This window comes from Myotis nattereri, assembly GCF_964212035.1.
Source record: "Myotis nattereri genome assembly, chromosome: 4".
Taxonomy (NCBI): domain Eukaryota; kingdom Metazoa; phylum Chordata; class Mammalia; order Chiroptera; family Vespertilionidae; genus Myotis; species Myotis nattereri.
In genome coordinates this window covers 4,526,540-4,545,085 of record NC_138079.1, presented here as the reverse complement: position 1 = coordinate 4,545,085, position 18,546 = coordinate 4,526,540, and the positions used below count along the sequence as shown (strand labels likewise).

At 44.9% G+C, this 18,546-nt stretch overlaps 1 protein-coding gene across 1 annotated transcript; it reads left to right on the top strand.

Moving 5' to 3' along the window:
- Nucleotides 1-225: 225 nt before the first annotated feature.
- Nucleotides 226-18,010, top strand: C1QTNF3 (C1q and TNF related 3; the record flags this gene model as incomplete). Its single annotated transcript, XM_081089668.1, has 6 exons — nucleotides 226-513; nucleotides 6,926-7,037; nucleotides 9,253-9,407; nucleotides 10,740-10,869; nucleotides 15,205-15,304; nucleotides 17,851-18,010. The coding sequence occupies 6 exons, from the start codon at nucleotides 226-228 to the stop codon at nucleotides 18,008-18,010; spliced, it is 945 nt and encodes a 314-aa protein (XP_080945794.1).
- Between the last annotated feature and the right edge of the window lie 536 nt (nucleotides 18,011-18,546).

The following is an 18,546-nucleotide window of genomic DNA, read 5'->3' as shown; positions in this document are numbered from 1 at the left end:
CCCAGCAACTGGGAGCTGTGCGCGCACGCCGTGCTGCCTGTGATGTGGGGAGTGATGAATGGGCCGTTCTGCTTCCCCTCTGGCATGCCTGCAGCCTATTTACTGCCCGGCCAAGTATAAAACCGCGGGCCCGCTGCGCTCCGTCTCCAGCCCGGCGTCCCCCGAGGAGACCACGCGCCGGAGCCCGGCCATCTTCCCCAGGAGGCTCCTGGCTTGCTGAGAACCATGGTCCGTGGGCACCTGCTGGCTCTGTTTGTCCTCCCTTTTTGCCTGTGTCAAGATGAATACATGGAGGTGAGCGGAAGAGCTAATACCGTGGTGGCCAGAATAGTGCAGAGCCACCAGCAGACCGTCCGTGGTGGCTCCAGGAGGGAGACAGTGAGAGAGCGGAGCCACCCGAGAGCGGGGACTGTGGCTAATAACGCGTCTGCAGACCTAAAGCCCCCGAGGCCAGATGAGCTCCCGCACCCCGAGGTAGATGGCCTAGCCCCGATCACCCCGTTCTGGGGCCAGGTACTCAGCATTCTCTTCTAAGGCTTTCCTGGGAGGGGCTGTCCTGGCTGTGGCTTCAGCTGCGATTCTGAAGGGGGGTGCTTCTGAGACATCTGCTGAGCTGCTGGCGGGTGTCTTTCTGGGGTGCTCTGTGCTCGAGGGAGGCTGTGGGTCTCTGAGAAAGCCAGCCGGGGTTGGTGTGCTGGGACAGAGAGACTGCTTGGTGCCCCGCCAAATAGGACACTGGGGGCCGCCGGCTCCCTGCTCTGCTGTGACCTGGTGTCCCCCTCCCCTGGGTGTGGAAAGAGGAGGCTGACCATGCGGTAGCCACATGGCTGTCCCGCTCATTCGCCGATCATAAGGGAGTTGGGCTTTCTGAATCTGTGCCCAGCAGGGAGAAGCTGCCCTGGAGGTTTTCGCTTTGCTTTGAGAGTTTACGGCGGCCTTTTATGCCGGGCGTGTGATCTGCTTGCTAGCTTTCTAGGTCGCTAAGTTTCTATGTTCAGTCTGTTTCAAAAAGGACCAAAGAGTTAAAATAAACCAAGAGTTAAATCAACAAAAAGGCTACATATTTAAAATGTAAACCTCTTTGTATGAGTGAATGCCTGATAATCGCAGAGGATGGGGTTAATGTCTCAGCGTAAGAGCTCGGCAATAAAGGAACGTCTTTAACTCTTTTTTATTGAATCTTTATTGCTGAGTATTACAGGCAAACCCCTTTTCTCCCTCCAATGGCCCCCTCCACCGGGCTCTCGTCCCACCCCAGGCCTTCACCACCCTATTGTCTGTGTCCATAGGTGATGAATGCATCTGCGCATATAAATTCTTTGGTTAATCTCGTCCCATCCCTCCTCTCCCCCTTCCCTCTGAGATTCGTCAGTCTGTTCCATGTTTCCATACCTCTGGTTCTATTTTATTCATCAGTTTATTTTGTTCATTAGATTCATCTTTAACCCTTTCAGGGTAGTATGGGAGTGAGCTAAATTTTCAGTGTAGTGAATGGCAAATTGGTGGGACTCAATTTATTTTAAACATTAAGGACAGCAAGATTTTAACATTAAGGACAACAGATTTTCAAATGTCTATTTAAAACTATTTAACATATTTTTAACTGAAGTATAATCTATAAAAATAAAAGCATAATATGATAATTAGACCGGCCATCCTTCCAGACGAAGCTGGGGCTGCAAGGAAAGCCCAGGTCCCAGGTACCAGAGGGAAGCCGGTGCCAGCAGTCAGGGGAAGGAAAGCCTACTCTTGCATGAATTTCGTGCATCGGGCCTCTAGTGGATATAGAACATTGTATTTGTTTTAGGTGAACAACATAGGGAAATTTTTATTTACTATCTAAGCACCAAGCTTGCTGAAATCAGATGAGGGGGCAAGGAGAGTTACTTTGAATTATGTGATCTTTGAACAAATAGGTTTCACTACAAGAATTGACTGCTTTGATGCATTTAAATAGGCCCCGAAAGGGACATGCAGTTGCAATCTGATCCCCTCCTACCACAGGTGGAGAAGTTTGGGTTGAGACACCTTATCTGATCAGGGACCAAGTTCACACACAGAACCACCTGCAGACCTAGGACTAACCTGGGACCTTTAACCACACGATTCCGTGGGGCCGTGTCAAGGAAAAATTGCGTTTTTAAGGAGCCGCAGAAGAAACGATGACCTTTAAATACAACCTCTTTTTAAAGGCGTTTTAGAGTTTGTCTCTTGTCTGACAGTCTTTTGGCTGCAGGGTGAGCGATGCTCAGCTGTGTTTTCCATTGTGGGGAAGATATTTTCCCTTTGTCCAAGCCTTGATCTGGACTTTCTATTTCAGTCGATGGGATCTTTGCTGGATTCTTCCTGGCTCTGGCAGGGTGAGCCCCTCGCAGCAGTAGAAAGCAGATGGAGACTGTCATCAGTCATTATTTCTTGGTAACTGATACCCAGCAGGCCACTGAAGTCCAAATTAATTTCTACCCACCCCACCTTCTACCCCCCTGGGCATTTAGCAGGCTGAAATCAGATCAGTCACTTTCTGCCTGTTTTTGAAATCAGGGGCTTTCAAACTCCCCTGCCTCTCCAATATATTTCCAAACAAACCACTAACAGGAGATACTGAGGAGATCTAGTCATTGATATTCTAGACGTTTTCAAAGCAACTCTTCTGCTCATGGATATGGAAACCCACCTGAATTTAGGATTGTCCTGTGTTCTTCTTGTATTTTAATTTTTCTGTCTCCTCATTCATTCTTTCACCAGTCATTTCCTGTGCCTCTACTGTGTGCCAAGCTTTAGGATGGGCATAAACACGCCCGAGGTTCTACTTCTGATCACTTCTGAAGCATTCTAGTGGCGATAAATGAATAGATAATTAAATACCGTGTGGCCAACTCAATGCACAAGAGACAGTTGGGGGAAAAGTGTCGGAGTGGTGGGCACTGAACTGGATCTCAGAGATGAAACAAAAGGATGGCTGTCCATGGGCAAAGAGGGAGGAAGACATGGGATGGTTTCAGAGCCAGGCTGGGGGATGCTGTTGGCCGGCTGAGGAGCTTAGATCATACTTTGCCAGCAAAAGTTTGTTTTTTTTGTTCATAGCAGGGCAGTAAGGTGTCAGGTTTGGGCTCTAGGAAATGACTGTGCCCAAAGGGTCCATGGATGGGAGTGTGCAGAGATGAGGGTGAGCAGACCTGGACTCTTTCCCTGGCATTTGCTTCTCTGCAGCTCTTCCCCATTCACCCGTATCAGTCTCCCCTCCTCGTTCTAGACCTCGCTCCCTCTCCCTCTCTCTCTTCCTACTTCCCCTCTCCTTCTTTCTCGCTCCTCTTACTTGGGTTAAAGAGGAAGCTATGGTCTCCCTTTCCCAGAAGTCACTTACTGTTGGTTGAGTTGACTTCTGAAGAGCTGCTCTGGGGCCTCCACCTTCAAAATGGACAGAACTTGTCTCAGGGACACCTTCCTCCCCTACTGCCCATTTGCATGTGCTTGGTGTTCAAATTGGACCTAATTTTTGGGAAAAGGATTGATAAGCTTAAGAGGGTGATAGACAGTAACTACCTAATTCGCCCTTGCCTAGGAGGAAACATCTTCATTAACATGTTCTGTCCACCTTATTCTACAAGTCCATCGAAAGACTCATGATCATTGCTCCATTTGACTGAGCTTTGAAAGCCAGCCAGCGGGAGGGACATGTGCAATGCTGCAGGAGGGCTCTTCGAATGGTGCCCAAGAGGTAGTGACCGGAAGTCCCGCCCTGTTTTGGTGGCGGCTCTTTGCTCTCAAAGCACCCCAAGCAGCGTAGGCATGCACCCCAGTTTAGTTAGCTCTGATACTGAACAACCCCATCTCCTGGACTTAACTTCTCTTGCCTAGATACTAGACTTTAAAAGCAAAATCTTTCTAAGTCATTATTTCAGGTTTTGAAAAATACTTTTGTATCTTTGTTTGCATCTTAGAGCTGGAAAAAAAACTCATGACCATCTTACTCAATCTTCTAATGTAGTAGAGAGGAAAAATGATGACTGGGGGATAGTGACTTCCCTGAAGTCACACAGAACTGAGATGGGACTTCCAGGCTCCAGTCCAGTCTCCTTTCTGACACTCCCTTTCTGACATTCTCAGTATTTCGATTCTATTCATAAACAAATTGTTCCACATCAGGATTTTACCTCCTTCCACTCCCTTCTTTTCCAAAATCCATTATTGGCACCGGATTTCTTGGAGCTCAAAGAGCCGTATTTTCCCATTAGCAAGATCATAGCAAGAAATGAAGGAATACTTTCTCCTCAGAGTGCATCTCTGGGTTGGAAGGTGGGTGGTGCTGTGGTGTCTGACTTTCCAAGTGTCTGACAGCCCTGGTCTCAGACCAATTACTTTTGCTGATTACCTTTTTCGCCACCAGTTTTACAACAGGTTTTCATGGATTCTCATACCTGTCCATAGTTGGGTCTGGTCGACTGAAAAGTAGACTGAGAGTTAGTTCCAAATGGTAGCGCCTGATCACTCAAGACTTGGGCTCTGAGCTGTTGTGGGGAATTCCTGGGCTACATAAACTGTTCTGCATCGGCCAGGAGTAGCTTGGTGGAAACCTTTAGGAAAAGGAATGAGAGAGTAAGAGAAAAGTCCAAGCCCATTTAAAAAATATTTTTTTTTATTGATTTCAGACAAGAAGGGAAAGGGAGAGAGAGATAGAAACATCAGTGATAAGAGGGAATCATCGATTGGCTCCCTCCTGCATGCCCCACACTGGGGATGGAGCCTGCAATCCAGCATGTGCCCTGACCATGACCTCCTGGTTCATAGGTCAATGCTCAACTACCTTGCCACACCGGGCTAGCATCCAAGCCCATTTTTTATTTAAAAAAAAAAAGTGAAGTCTAAATGTACAGCATTGTGAAGACTTTATCCACTTTTCTGCTTGAATTTCTAATTATAAAATGTGAATTTTACATTTTTCCCCTCCTTCTGTCTCGCCCTCTTTATCTCCCTCTCTCTTCTTTTGAAATTCCTCTTTTTTTATAATGAATCCCTTAGCAACAATATGCTGTTTTCAAGAAACCACTGAATTACAATTGGTGTCTAGGAAAGTTTCCACAAGTATTTGTATGACATAATTAAAAGGCAAGATTCCAGTTTAGATGAGACTCCAGTTTTATAAGCAACTCAAACTCTTTTGCCGATCAATTTCCCCTCGATCTCTAGCTCCTTGAAGTGAAAACACACATTTTAGAAATTTATCTTTAAATAAATAGGCATTTAACTCAGTGTCACATTTGAACACATTTACTCTTCATTAAGAACTCATTAAATATTTGTTCAAGCAATGTGATAATCATTTTAAAGTTCGAAGTGGAATACAAAACAGAACATCATGTTAAATTCTGGAATACAAAACAGAACATCATGTTAAATACTTATTAAGAGGAAGTTAAAGTTGTTTCAAGACAGAGAAATGACTTCTCTGACTTATCTCTATTGATGTTAATATTTACCAACCGAAGTTTAATTTTTTGAAATAAAACTTTGAGTGGTTTCTCAAATGAAACTAAACTTAAAATGAGGTAATTCATAAAAATGTATTGGACTAACGGATACTTCATTTCTGTGATTCCCTGAGGCAATGCAAGTGTGTTCTGGCTGTTTGAAAAGCTAGAGTTACAATTGAGAATTTCTAAGAACTCTTAACCCAATATTACGAACATAGTCTTAATAACTATGTAAAGTTGATAATTCTTTTCTAAAAAATGACTTTATCTGAGGCTAACTGAGGACACCATCAGGCAGCAAGATCCAAACGATCCTGGGAATAACCGGTTTGCAGCGTCTTTTACGCACTTGAAATTAAGGACAGGACATAAGGCAGATTGGAAAGAGCAAGGTGGGGATTGGATTTCAGGATAGTTAATAAGATTACATGCTCTCTTGAGGGTTAATATCCCCTTGGTATTTCGAAGGTACTAGTATGTTAACCTAGTTGCACAAGAACAATCAAGAGGGCTCCCTTAAAACCTTCCACTAAAGAAGTTATAGGCCTGGGGTGTGACTACCCCCCATGACCTGCCCAGTTAGGAATTTAGAGTTTATGATCAGATCACTCTGTGAAGTTACTTTCTAAAGCACCCCTCCACCCTTTTTTGTGCACAGTTTCCCCTTTTGGTCATAAATTAATCCAAAGTATGCTTTGATGGCAACCTTTTGGTCAGCCAATGTGGTCTCACGGAGCAAGGAAGGCTAATTCCTAGGCAGTCTCCGTATCAATGTTGTCTTGTTGACCACTGGGGAGGGGCCAATGCCATAACCACGGGATCTGAGTTGAGGCTGATTTTTTTCGCCCAAAAAAGGGAAGGGGAGGTAAATGGAAGACAGTCAGGTCTGACGGTTTTCATTGGAGGAAAAAGAGCCACTCTGAATCTTCTACCCTGTGAGCTATCATGATCTGAGCGTTGCCTCTGCCTCATTCTTCCGTGTTTGTCATCTAGTATATTTGCACAAACCATGAATAAAAAGGAGTATTAGCAGTTTTCTTACACATGTTCTGTAAAAAGTTGATAATTCTCGTTTGGGACTCATGGACTCAATCTAGCTGCATCCGAGGCTCCTGGGGGAAAAGGGGGGTTTCTGGAGTTTCCTCGTTTGCTGTCATGAGTAGCAGCGAAAGTGTACTTCTAGGGATACTGCCCAACACCCCACCCTCAGCCACCCTCACACTCCTTTTCAAAGAGTGAGTTCTTCTATTGATTCTCTTGGTTCCTTTGCCCTTTGATCTTTGATTCATCTTAGCTACCCCTGACTCCTTTGCCATTGACATCCCCACCCCACCCCATCTTTTCTGATGTTGTTGTGGGTTGTTTGGGGTTAAAATTGCCTAGGGAGCAAGGCCAGAGGAAATTCAAAAGTCCTATTACTTTGCTCTGAAGCTTCTCTTTGTCTCTTTTTAAAGTCTCCATCGCCAGGAGGGCTGCCCCCAGACTGCAGCAAGTGTTGCCATGGAGATTACAGCTTCCGGGGCTACCAAGGGCCGCCTGGACCTCCTGGCCCCCCTGGCATTCCAGGTAAGGATGGGAGAGATGCACCGTGCAGCCCTAATTGCTGACTTTGCCAGAATGGGAGCCAGGGGGTGAACCCAACTAACCGGAGATTGCTCGGGTGTGATCCAAAGTGTGTGCATGGAAAATCCAAAAGAGAGTGGGTAGACTGGGCTTATAGAGACAGTTTAGCTGGAGCAGCATAACCTGTATCCTATTTATGATTCCATTTGAAGCCTGGCGTAGGGAACTACCTGATTTTAATGAGGACAGGCCCTGGCTTCAGATCGCTGCCACAGGGCGGTTCATGTGATGCACTGTATCTAACTTTCAGGGGACTTATGCAGTGAGAGTATGAAGGAGAGGAGATTTCCTGGTCTAGGCTACAGGTATCTCCATGAGGCCATTCACTGAGCTACTCATCCTTCTGTCAGATTCTTAATTCAGTTCAATTCCTCTTCCCCTGGCCTTCAGCCACCCTCAGTTGCCTTTTATGGCTCTCTTGGTCTCAGGGGAACATTTTTGCACTATGTGGAGGCATGGGGAATGCTGTCGAACTCCACCGTGCCTCTCTAGACCCACCATTCATCCACCCCGACTCTACTGAGTGGTGTCCCAGGCATGTGGGGTTTGGATAACTTGCTGGTATCCTCGGCCAGACAGGGAAAGCCCAGGTCCTCTCCATCCTAGAACTTCTAACCCTCTCTGCGGGTTTAGTTGTCTTCCTTCTCTCCAGGTTAATTCCTGGGGTTGGACCTTTCCTCAGGGTTTGGCAAACGTCCTCTTGCTCTTCCCTGATGTACTCCATTGATGCTATCACTATGAAATTAGGGTTAATTTTTTAAAGACGATTGAATGGCTTCTTGAATGTAACCAAATTTAAAATGAGAAAATATCTGCCTGGCCGGCATGGCTAGTTGTTGAGCATCGACCTATGAACCAGGAGGTCACGTTTGGATTCCCAGTCAGGGCACCTGCCCAGGTTGTGGGCTCGACCCCCCAGTGTGGGGCATCCAGGAGGCAGCCGATTGATTATCCTCTCTCATCATTGATGTTTCTATCTCTCTCTTCCTCTCCCTTCCTCTCTGAAATCAATAAAAATATATGTAAAAAATAAAATGAAATGAGAAAATGCCCCGTTAGAATTTAAACTGTGATTCCTGGCATTGAATCACCGTCATTGACCGTCAACGACATCAGGCAGCAGGTACAGCAGTTCGAGGTGAGATATTCAGACTCTTCTAAAATCTTCTCAGGTAAACTCATCTCAGGTGACAGGACAGGCTGGCCTTGGCTAAATGCTCCCCATCAGGAGCAGTTTAGTCATTAACTCACTAAACTATAAACACACTCAAAGTTCATCCATCTGGGAGAATTGCAAGCCTGCTGTGATACCCGGCCAAAGGTCGCAGGCAGAGTCAACAGCAAAAGGGCCCGAAATTCAACAAACGTAAAAAGAAAAGAGCTACAGACATTGTCCCATGGTGGCAAAATAGCGTGAAGAGCTGAAGTTGTTAGCCAAGACTTGCTTTCAAAATTATTCCAATTTTTTATCCAAGATTTTATTTTTTCCCAGTTGTAAAAGAGGTATGTGTCCTTTGAAGAAAACTTAAAAACACACAGAAAGAAATCAGAAAAGTATGTAGAATGACACAAAAATCACTCATGTTCTGTCCATTTAGAAAAAATCACTATAAATATTTTTATGTAATTTGTTCTAGTCTTTTCCCCCTTCAGGTATAACACACATACACATATGTGATATATATTCACACACACACATAGTATCATGTTATCTCTATTATGGATAACCTTTCTACCTAAAAATATAATGAATATTACTAAAGTTACTACTTTTGTTCGTGTTCAGCATTCTTTTTTATGACTATAAAACATCATCTCCCAGTTGTATTTTTTTTTTTAGTTTAGCCCTTCCAGTATTGGGGGACATTTAGGTGGTTTCTAGTCTTTGCTACCATAAATGATGCTTTGGTAATCAGTCTTCTACACATTTTTTTTTTCATAAAAAATGTTTTATAAGAAAAACAGGCTTTGGAGCCTTAAGAGTGTCCTGTTTAAAGGAGACCCCATTTGATGGTGCCTCTACGGCTGTGTCTGGGATTGTTTCAAATGGGGCCCCTTTACAACTGAGTTTGTACATTTGGGGGCTGTGTTTGTATGAGAATAGATGGTGAGCATGCGTGATGGGGCTTTCTCATGTGACGATGTCTGATTGTTTAAGGAAACCATGGAAACAATGGCAATAACGGAGCCACTGGCCATGAAGGGGCCAAAGGCGAGAAAGGAGACAAAGGAGACCTAGGGCCACGAGGGGAGCGAGGACAGCACGGCCCCAAAGGAGAAAAGGGCTACCCGGGGGTTCCACCGGAACTGCAGGTACGTGCCCGGTGCGCCTCCAGGTGACTTCTGCATTGTCTTGGGCCTCCTGGTCCTGGGCAGAAGGCTCAGGCACCAGCGTGGAGGAAATCTAAGTCTCAGTTCGCTCATCTCTCGCGTAGGAGATTTGCGCTGTTCAGAGCGCTTTGCAGCCATTCTTAGGGAGCAGGAAATGTGTGAAGGGTGAAACCCAACTCCCTCAATAGACCAAACTCAAGGCAATCCTGAATGTCAGCTCATCTCCCACTTTCCAAATTTGAAGCTATCCTATATAATAAAAGGCTAATATGCAAATTGACCAAACGGCAGAATGACTGGTCACTATGATGCGCACTGACCACCAGGGGGCAGATGCTCAACGCAGGAGCTGCCCCCTGGTGGTCAGTGCACTCCCACAGGGGGAGCACCACTCAGCCAGAAGCCGGGCTCATGGCTGGTGAGCACAGCGGCGGTGGTAGGAGCCTCTCCCGCCTCCGTGGCAGCACAAAGGAATGTCCAACTGATGGCAGGGAGCAGGCCTAAGCCATCAGTCGAACATCCCCCAAGGGCTCCTGGACTGCGAGAGGGCGCAGGCCAGGGTGAGGGACCCTACCCCCAAGTGCATGAATTTTGTGCACTGGGCCTCTAGTGCTAAATAAAAAGGGTTTTGACAACTCGAATATATAAACTGTCTGAAAGATCAATGGGGGAAAACTTTGCCTTTTATTTGGGCATAGATAGTGGTTGTTTGACCGTGGATAAATTCCATCATTTTTCTGGGCTTTGTAAACTAAGAGGTCTTGTGTGTTACTCTAACTGCTTTTGTGGTTTTGTAACGTTTTAACGAATGTTGCTGAATAATTTTAGCAACCTGGGAGCCACGTGCCAGTAGACATTTACCAATAAAAGGAGTCAGGTGCCACTTGGCAAGATTAAAGTTAACTAATAAGATGGATGTTCTCAAAGCCAACTCTAACCCCAAAGCTGTGAGTGTTTATACCCTGGCTAAGGGCTTCTCAAATCTTTAATATACTAAGGTATATGTAGTATATTTCATCCAAATTTTCTCAATATGATTTGATAATAGAATTTTAACATTTCAAGCAGCATTTTGAAGTCTAACGTTCCTTGAAATGCATGATCAGACTGTTGATATTTACCATCATTTTAGTGGCTACATAGCATAAAAATGTTAGCAATGACCATGATTTATTGAATTCATTTGCCACAGATTAATGTTTGAGTGATTTCCCATCTTGCTGTTACGGATACTGCTGGACTAAACTGACATGTATAAAAACCTACTTCTTTGAAATAAACTGTCTGTTAAGTAACCACCAACCTTCTCCTTAGATCGCCTTCATGGCTTCCCTGGCCACTCACTTCAGCAACCAGAACAGTGGCATCATCTTCAGCAGCGTTGAGACCAACATTGGAAACTTCTTTGATGTCATGACTGGTAGATTTGGGGCCCCAGTGTCAGGTGAGATGTAAAAGTAAATGAATGACTGAATTAATCCCTCCACCAATCAAAAAAAAAGGAAGGGAGAGAGGGAGGAAGGGAGGCAGGGAGGCTGGGAGGGAGGGAGGGTTACATTTTAGATTAGTGCCTCCCAATCCGAGGTTATTGGTTTAGCGTGATCATGTAATTGATTATATTCAATGTTCACTATCAGTTATTTCCCCAGAGTTTCCCAGGCATCTCTTACCAGCTAAACTTTAGCCTCTAACTATTTTCTTGAGACTTATGGCATCAATATTCCCGGGACTTCACATGTTCTGTACTCTGTGGTAACTTGAGCTGCATGCAAAAACCATGGCTTACAGCTCTTTCCCCCCTGTCTCCTGGCATTTGGCCTGAAGAACTCTGTAATAAGTCTGAATTTTTTTTCTCTTATAAGTAACTTAATCATTTTGTTTGACTTACCAAAGAATTCTTGCTTTAACTTCAAAGTCCAATATTTTTCTAGAATAAGTGTTGGTCATTCTGAGTTAACTTCTCCTGCTCTGCATTGTGCCCCTTTGATATGTGGGTTGAAGCCTTCTTTTTGTCCAGAAAAGTTTCTTTGAGTTACTTTTTAAAACATAAATACTGGTTTTTCTTCTCACTGTTGTAGTAAGGCGGGGTGGCAGTGGGAGCAGTCAGACTTGTGTTAAGAAACCTGGTTATAAGGGGTAGATGGTCTAGAGAATATTTTAAAACTATAATGAAGCCAATAAAAAGTCGGTTAGAGTTTATTATAGTCACAGGCCAGCCATTTTAAACAATGTCAGTGATAAAATACTCCCTTTAGGAGTATTTTACAAGCATTCCCCTCCCTGACCCCTCGCAGGGCACCTTAGCACACCACTGGTTGACTTCTTTAAAGGACCCCAATTATGCCTTGCTTGCTTTGTTTTTAACTTTTCTTTGTCTTCTGTGTCTATTATTTTCTGTAATCTTTCAGTGCTCTTCATTTCCATTTCATGTTGCTTGCTTCTTCTCTTTCTATCCTGCATGTTCTTAATTGTATCTTCTTTTTACTTCTTCCAGTTTCTTCTGTCTTGTTTCCATGATTTTTTTTGAAATGTCTTAATGTTAGTCATGATGTCGCGATTTTCAGTTCCCTCTTTTGTCTGGCCATTTATTTCTACCATGAATTCCTGCATAGCTCCATGATCCCTTCATATTTACTTCATTGCTCTATTTTACACTCATGATGGAATAGTTGGTTACATTTTTCATCGACTGCGTAACAACATCTCCTCTCGGTGAGTATTCTTCACCTGTTGGTAATGGTGGCTGCGCTTTTCTAGTTTTTAAAGTGAGCTGGTGGTTGAATGAGTTGGGTTTTCCTAGACCCACTCACTATGTGCAGTCATTTCTGGGTGAGGATGAGCCCAGCAGCCCTCCGGGCTTGGTCCCGCAGTGCTCCCTGCCCTGCTGTCAAGGGACTCACTGCTTTTCTTGTTTCAGTCCCCCTGTGTCTCCTCCGTGTGGCCACACTTCCTCTGCCTCCCGAGTCTGCTCTGCGTCCAGCAAGACTTGGGAACCCAGCCTGGCACTTGCCGCTTCTCCTGTGCGTGGACATCTTACGTTTGCTGGCGGGTTCTAGGATCGGCCACTGCAGGGCTGCTTTCCACACCTTCTGTACCTTATTTAGCAACCTTCCCCCAAAACAGAACTTTTGCTTCATCTCAGCTCTGCTCACCGGAGGAGCTTGTCAGCCTCTGTCCTGCAGAGCGGCCTTTCTCCACCAGGGAGTGTGTTTTTCTTGGCACTGATGGCGATCTGCTGCTATATGGCCTCCGCAAACCCCCTTGCCCCACCCCCTTGACACCTCCATGGGACTTTTAAAGTTTATTGTTTTGTTGTTTTTATTTATTTGTTTTTGTCTCTTGGCTTTGCGAGAAATGGATACCTCTAGGTGTTTCTTTTCAATCCCTTTTGTTTCTCTATATGGTATCCAGAAGGAAAAGACGAAAATTCGGATTGATGCAGTGACCATGTTAGACTTGTTGCAAATGCTTTTAATGTGCGCCTCGATTTATTTTTCTACCCAGCTAAAGTCAGATGTGAATGTCATAGGAAGTGATAGAAGCAATTTTTCAACATGCTTCCATCGGCTTTAAAACGTTTTTTGTGATGTTTCTGCTCTGAAGGTTCAGTTTATAATTTTCCTAGAACTGTTTGTAGCACTATCCGTGCCACAGTTTATATAAATACCCAGATAAGCCCAGTCCATGGTTGCATTGTTTGCAATGGCTTTGTAATGGCAGCTCAAGGGCTTAGTAGTTCTTCAGAACTCTAGTTATCAGATATGATTCTGATAATAGCAGCTGTCATCTGACTCCCATGTTACTGTTCAAGCCTCATTCAATAGATTGCAAAAGACTGTTTTATGATTTTCGTCTTTGGGAGTGATGAGACAAAGAAGGTTGATTTCTGCAGTTACAGTAACATCTGAAACCAGAGTACAAGTGTGTTCTCGGAGGAAACACCATGTGTGGATATAATATATATATTCATTTTTGTATTTTCAACTCTGGGGATTTTATTATTTACCATCCGGTTCCTCAGTCTGCTTTCTCTGAAATGCTTCTGCCATTTATTTATTACAGTAGTCATCATTTTTTTTTCATGAAAACGAAGATCTTTTCCTGTCCTTTGATTCCAGCTTTATCTTCTTAAGGCATTGAAAATTGGTGTGTGTGTGGGGGGGGGGGGGTGTGCGTGTGTGTAATAAGTTTTGTAAAATGTAAAAAACTGGACACATGTACACAACTTTCTTTGAGTTCTCCGCTTTTCACCTGCGGACCACCTGGGAGTATGAATGGACATGGCTGATGAGTATGCTACTTCCTTTAATCCCAGCGCCTTGAGTATGCGAGCCTGCACTAAGTAAAGCATAATCAGACGTCTTTATTTGGTTCCACTTGACTCAGAAGCAGGTGCACCAGCCTGTACCCTTCCAGCTTCCAGCTTTCTTGATTGCACCTTTGGAAAAGAGCCTAAAACGATGCAGGGCTGGTTTTAGATGTCTCCGGGGCTTTCTCTTCCAGAGCCTGCTGTGGGCTGAGTGCTGCATCCCTTCAAAATCCCTCCATTGAACATCCAATGCCCAAAGGGATCACTTTCGGAGGTAGGGCCTTTGGGGTGTGATTAGATCCTGAGGGTGGAGCCCTCCTGAACGAGATTAGTGCCTTCCTGAAACAGGCCCCTCTGCCGAAAGACGATACAAGCAGAAGTCCATGGCTTGGAAGAGGGCTCTCGTCTGACCAGGCGGGCACTGTGGTTGCAGACTTCCGACCTCTGGAACTACGGGAAATAAATGCCTGTGGTTTATAAGCTACTCAGTCTGTGGTATTTTATCACAGCAGTTCGAATAAACTAACATGTGGCCATGAGTTTAAAAATGTAACATGGACATCAGAGAGAGCCCGGTGCTTGACCTTCAGTCATCTTTCCAGAATGCACTCTCAAACCTAGGGCGCTTTGGGGTTGAGATTTTCCTTTTCTCCCTTCTCCCTATGATTGGATTCTCCTTAATTGCCCAGTAAAGGTACTGTGTGTCTACACTGGCATTTCGGCTGTATCAGGTTAAATTAAGGTGCGTTCGATGAGCAGCCCTGAAATCTTACAAAGACATTCGTATCTTTTAAAATATGTTTGCCTTTTCCAGATGAGAAGGATTCCTATTGAGAGGAGCACGGTTATGCTGCTGAGTCCACGTTGCATCTTTCTGCGTATTGTGCATAATTTCACCTACTTACAATGTCTGTTGTGAGAAGTTGTTGGGAGTGTTTCTTTAGGGCTAATGCACATTGATCTGTGTTACAGTATTTCTTACCTTTGGCTAAATCTGTGGCGAGTGTGCTCATCCGCTGTGCTGTTTATTACACGCGTTTATTTTCCTGGGCCACGGAGGCCACGTGTCTGTTGTTCAGGGCTCTGTGCCTTGGCCATGTGAGTCCTGAGGAGGGTGTTGAAGATGGCTAACCTGTACCCGGGAACTTTGTGCTCTGTACTCTGTAACTTTGCCTTAAGCACTTGGTCAGGGGTAAGAGGAGGCAGTGACATACAGCCAAAATGAGGTCAACTCTTTCCTTGAACACACACTGTACACATTGGGAAAGTCTGAAAAAAAAAATTAAAGCAGTTTGAAGCTGAGAGCAGATAAAGAAGCCCGCATGCAAATAAGGGCCCAGAGGAACCCACAGACCACATAGACTACCAACAAAAGAAGTGGGAAGTCATGGGGCATATCTCCCTGCTGTCTCGTGGTCATCCATGTACCATATATTAACATAAATGTGATTCAACACCTGCCTTTTTCAGGCGTGTATTTCTTCACCTTCAGCATGATGAAGCACGAAGACGTTGAGGAAGTGTATGTGTACCTCATGCACAACGGCAACACGGTCTTCAGCATGTACAGGTGGGTGGCATTCTCGATCGTAGGTAATGTCCACGCCACCACTGTTTGCTCAAAGGATGGCCAAGGCCAGGGACTAGATAGGAATCAATAGACCCTGATGTGGACCCTGCCATCACTGAGCGCTCCCACGCACCAGTATACGGCCAGATTCTAACTACTAATTGGAATAAACAAACCTGATGGACTTGGGCATAAACAGGTTAAGAGGCCATGAATTAATTACTAGCAATGCTCGCCATAGCCAGTCATTGGTATTCTTTTCTTAACGCATCATCTCTTTCCTTCCCTCTCATTCTTTCCTTCTGCTTTCCCACTCTCCCACCCCTTTTGCTTAGAGTTTAGCCCCATGGATGGCCTTGTCTACCGTCCCTGTGGGCTGATGGATTGAGAGCTTGGAGTAGGTTTTCTCTCCTGGCCGTGCTGTTGCTCTGATATCTATCTTAGCAACCTGGCACTAGGGCTCCTTGAGGAGGAAATTATTTTTAAAAGAAATATTTCAACTTGCTGTGGTGTAAGCATAGGATGTGGGAAAGAGGCAAAGAGCTAGCATCTTCCCCACATTTAAATTGTTGGTTAGTTATCTACGGAAAACTTTGGGGCTGTTATCATTTCTCTGTTATTTTTTTTTTTAAATATTGATTTCAGAGAGGAAGGGAGAGGGAGAGAGAGATAGAAACATCAACGATGAGAGAGAATCATTGATTGGCTGCCTCCTGCATGCCCCACACTGGGGATCGAGCCCACAACCTGGGCATGTGCCCTGACCGGCAATCGAACTGTAACCTCCTGGTTCATAGGTTGATGCTCAACCACTGAGCCACACCGGCCGTGCTTCCCTGTTATTTTTGATGACTTGTGAGGATTGCACATTTTCTTCTGGAGCCTGGCCACCAGTGGGAGGAGATATCTGAAATGCCAAAAGATAAAAAGATGAGTCATTTAGGTGAAGGTGCTGTAACAAAGAGATACAGCCTATAGTGGCTTGAACACCTTAGGACTCTATTCTTCTTGACCAGGTCCAGAAAGGGAGAAGGAAGGGGTGCGTGGAGGTTGGGAGGTGGGTGTGGGCTCTGCCTGGTTTTTGAAAACATACTCTAGTGAAAGCAGTTCTGCCTTCCATAAAACTGACTTCCAAATTCTCGCGGGTCATTGTTTTTGTCACGGTCCGAAGGAGGAAGGCGCAGCAAGCTTGTGGGAATGTTTAGGCATTCTATTCGGAGACCTGTGCCACATGGTTCCCCGCCTAACTTTACCCAACCAGAGACAGTGAGGATGTCAGCAGCTCCTATGGAGGAGGGGACGTGAAGTCTGGTGAACAGCCAGGCTTCTCTGCCTCTCTGGCTATGAATGATCTGTTGAACCCTTCTTCCCTCCCACGTTTAGAATACATGTCTCCCCCTCCCTCTGCCCCCATGGGAAGTACCCTAAACTGCAGTTAATATATCCAGCTAAGAGCCCACAATCTCAGAAGATGAAGAGTCCTTTTGTTCAAGCTAGTCTCTGGGCTGTTTGTCCCTTTGGGCCCTGATGCTGTCCTCTGGGAGGGTAGTCCTTGTTTGTGTGTCTCCAGAGCCATATCTAAGAGGTGAGTAGGTTCCCCGTGGGGGTCTTTCACAGCCCGTTTCCTGCTCGTGCCAATTTGAAGGCTAAGAGGACTTAGTTGAACATCCCAAAATCTTTTTAGGCCAGTTTTTTGTTCCTTTTTGTGTGTGTGTGTTCAGTAATACCATTTTCTCAGAAAGGTAGGTTTCTGATCTATTTGCTACCAGTCAGTTATCTGTGTTAATAAACCACATCCAATGTTATTTTCTTGACAGTTTTTCAGCCTGTTATTTCCTTGATGTCTTGTTTTCATACCCTTTTCTCTCAACTTAATGGTGGCTACCAGAAGACCTTCAAAAACAATCCATTTAGGTAGAACAGCTAATTTTTTAAAACTTTTTCTATTAAGGTATAATTGACATACAAATTATATTCATTGCAGGTGTACAACATAATGATTCGACTTATGGTATTTCAACTTACGATGGGTTTATTTGGACATAATCTCATCGTGAGTCAAGGAGCATCTGTATTTTAGTTTGGCAGCCCTCCCTCTAATACCAAATTCTAAATTAGCCAGGGTGGACTACACTACTGCAATGTTGGCCCAATGTAAAGGCTTGGCCACTGCGGAAACCCCTTTTTTCCTCATGGGACAGTCCAGAGTGGTTGCTCCAGGTGTGGCAGACGATAGAGAGCTTTCCTCTACCCAGTCTTCAAGCACTCAGGCCTCAACACACAACTTCCAAGGTCATTCTGGTCATTGTCCTCAGCATCCCACACAATCATAATGAGGAAGGATCAAGCAGGGGTGTTCCTGAGAGTTGCACTGGCCAAGTCTAGCGGTGGCACCTGCCATTTCTGTTCCCATGTCCGTGAAAGGACTTACTCCCAGGACTATCCCTAAACGCACGAGAGCTGAGAGAGAAGGGGAGGGCAGGTTTTGGTAAAGAGCAGGCTGCCCACTGCAAAGCCTAAGTAGATGGTGCCTTTTTTCTTTCCAGCTATGAGACAAAGGGGAAATCAGACACGTCCAGCAATCACGCGGTGCTGAAGCTGGCCAAAGGAGATGAGGTTTGGCTGAGGATGGGCAATGGCGCTCTTCACGGGGACCACCAACGCTTCTCCACCTTCGCAGGCTTCCTGCTCTTTGAAACTAAGTGAATAGAGGACTAGACCAGCTCCACTTTGGGGAAAACTTGTAGCTGAGCTGGTATTGTTATGATGTGAGGAACATTAGAGTTAAGGGTTCTACATGTTGTATGTTTATTTTTAAAAAAATTTATTGGTCACATTGTTAATCATGCTACAGATACAGCAATAATGTGGGATGACTCAGGGGTTCAGAAGAATCAAACACAAAACAGTTTTCCCAAGTGACCTTGTCTAAAACACTCACCACCTTTCTCTCTCTTCCCCAGGCATCTAAAAGAGAGTTCCCCTCTTGGTACAGGTTGGAAATACTGGTTCCCATCAGAGAGGTCATTTGCAAAGAGTTTGGGCAGCTCTGTTTTTAATTTAATAGCAGCTGTCAGGAACCCCTGAAGCTTTGATTTCATCATTATAACTTTTCAGCAAATAGGATGCAGTGATTAAGATGGGGCTGAGGCAAGAGCAGGGGCACTTGCTAGGATCGAGGTACCAGAAACACGTGTAAAACCTAGACTGGGAAGCAGCACTTTGATCCAGTGGGTCAGCAC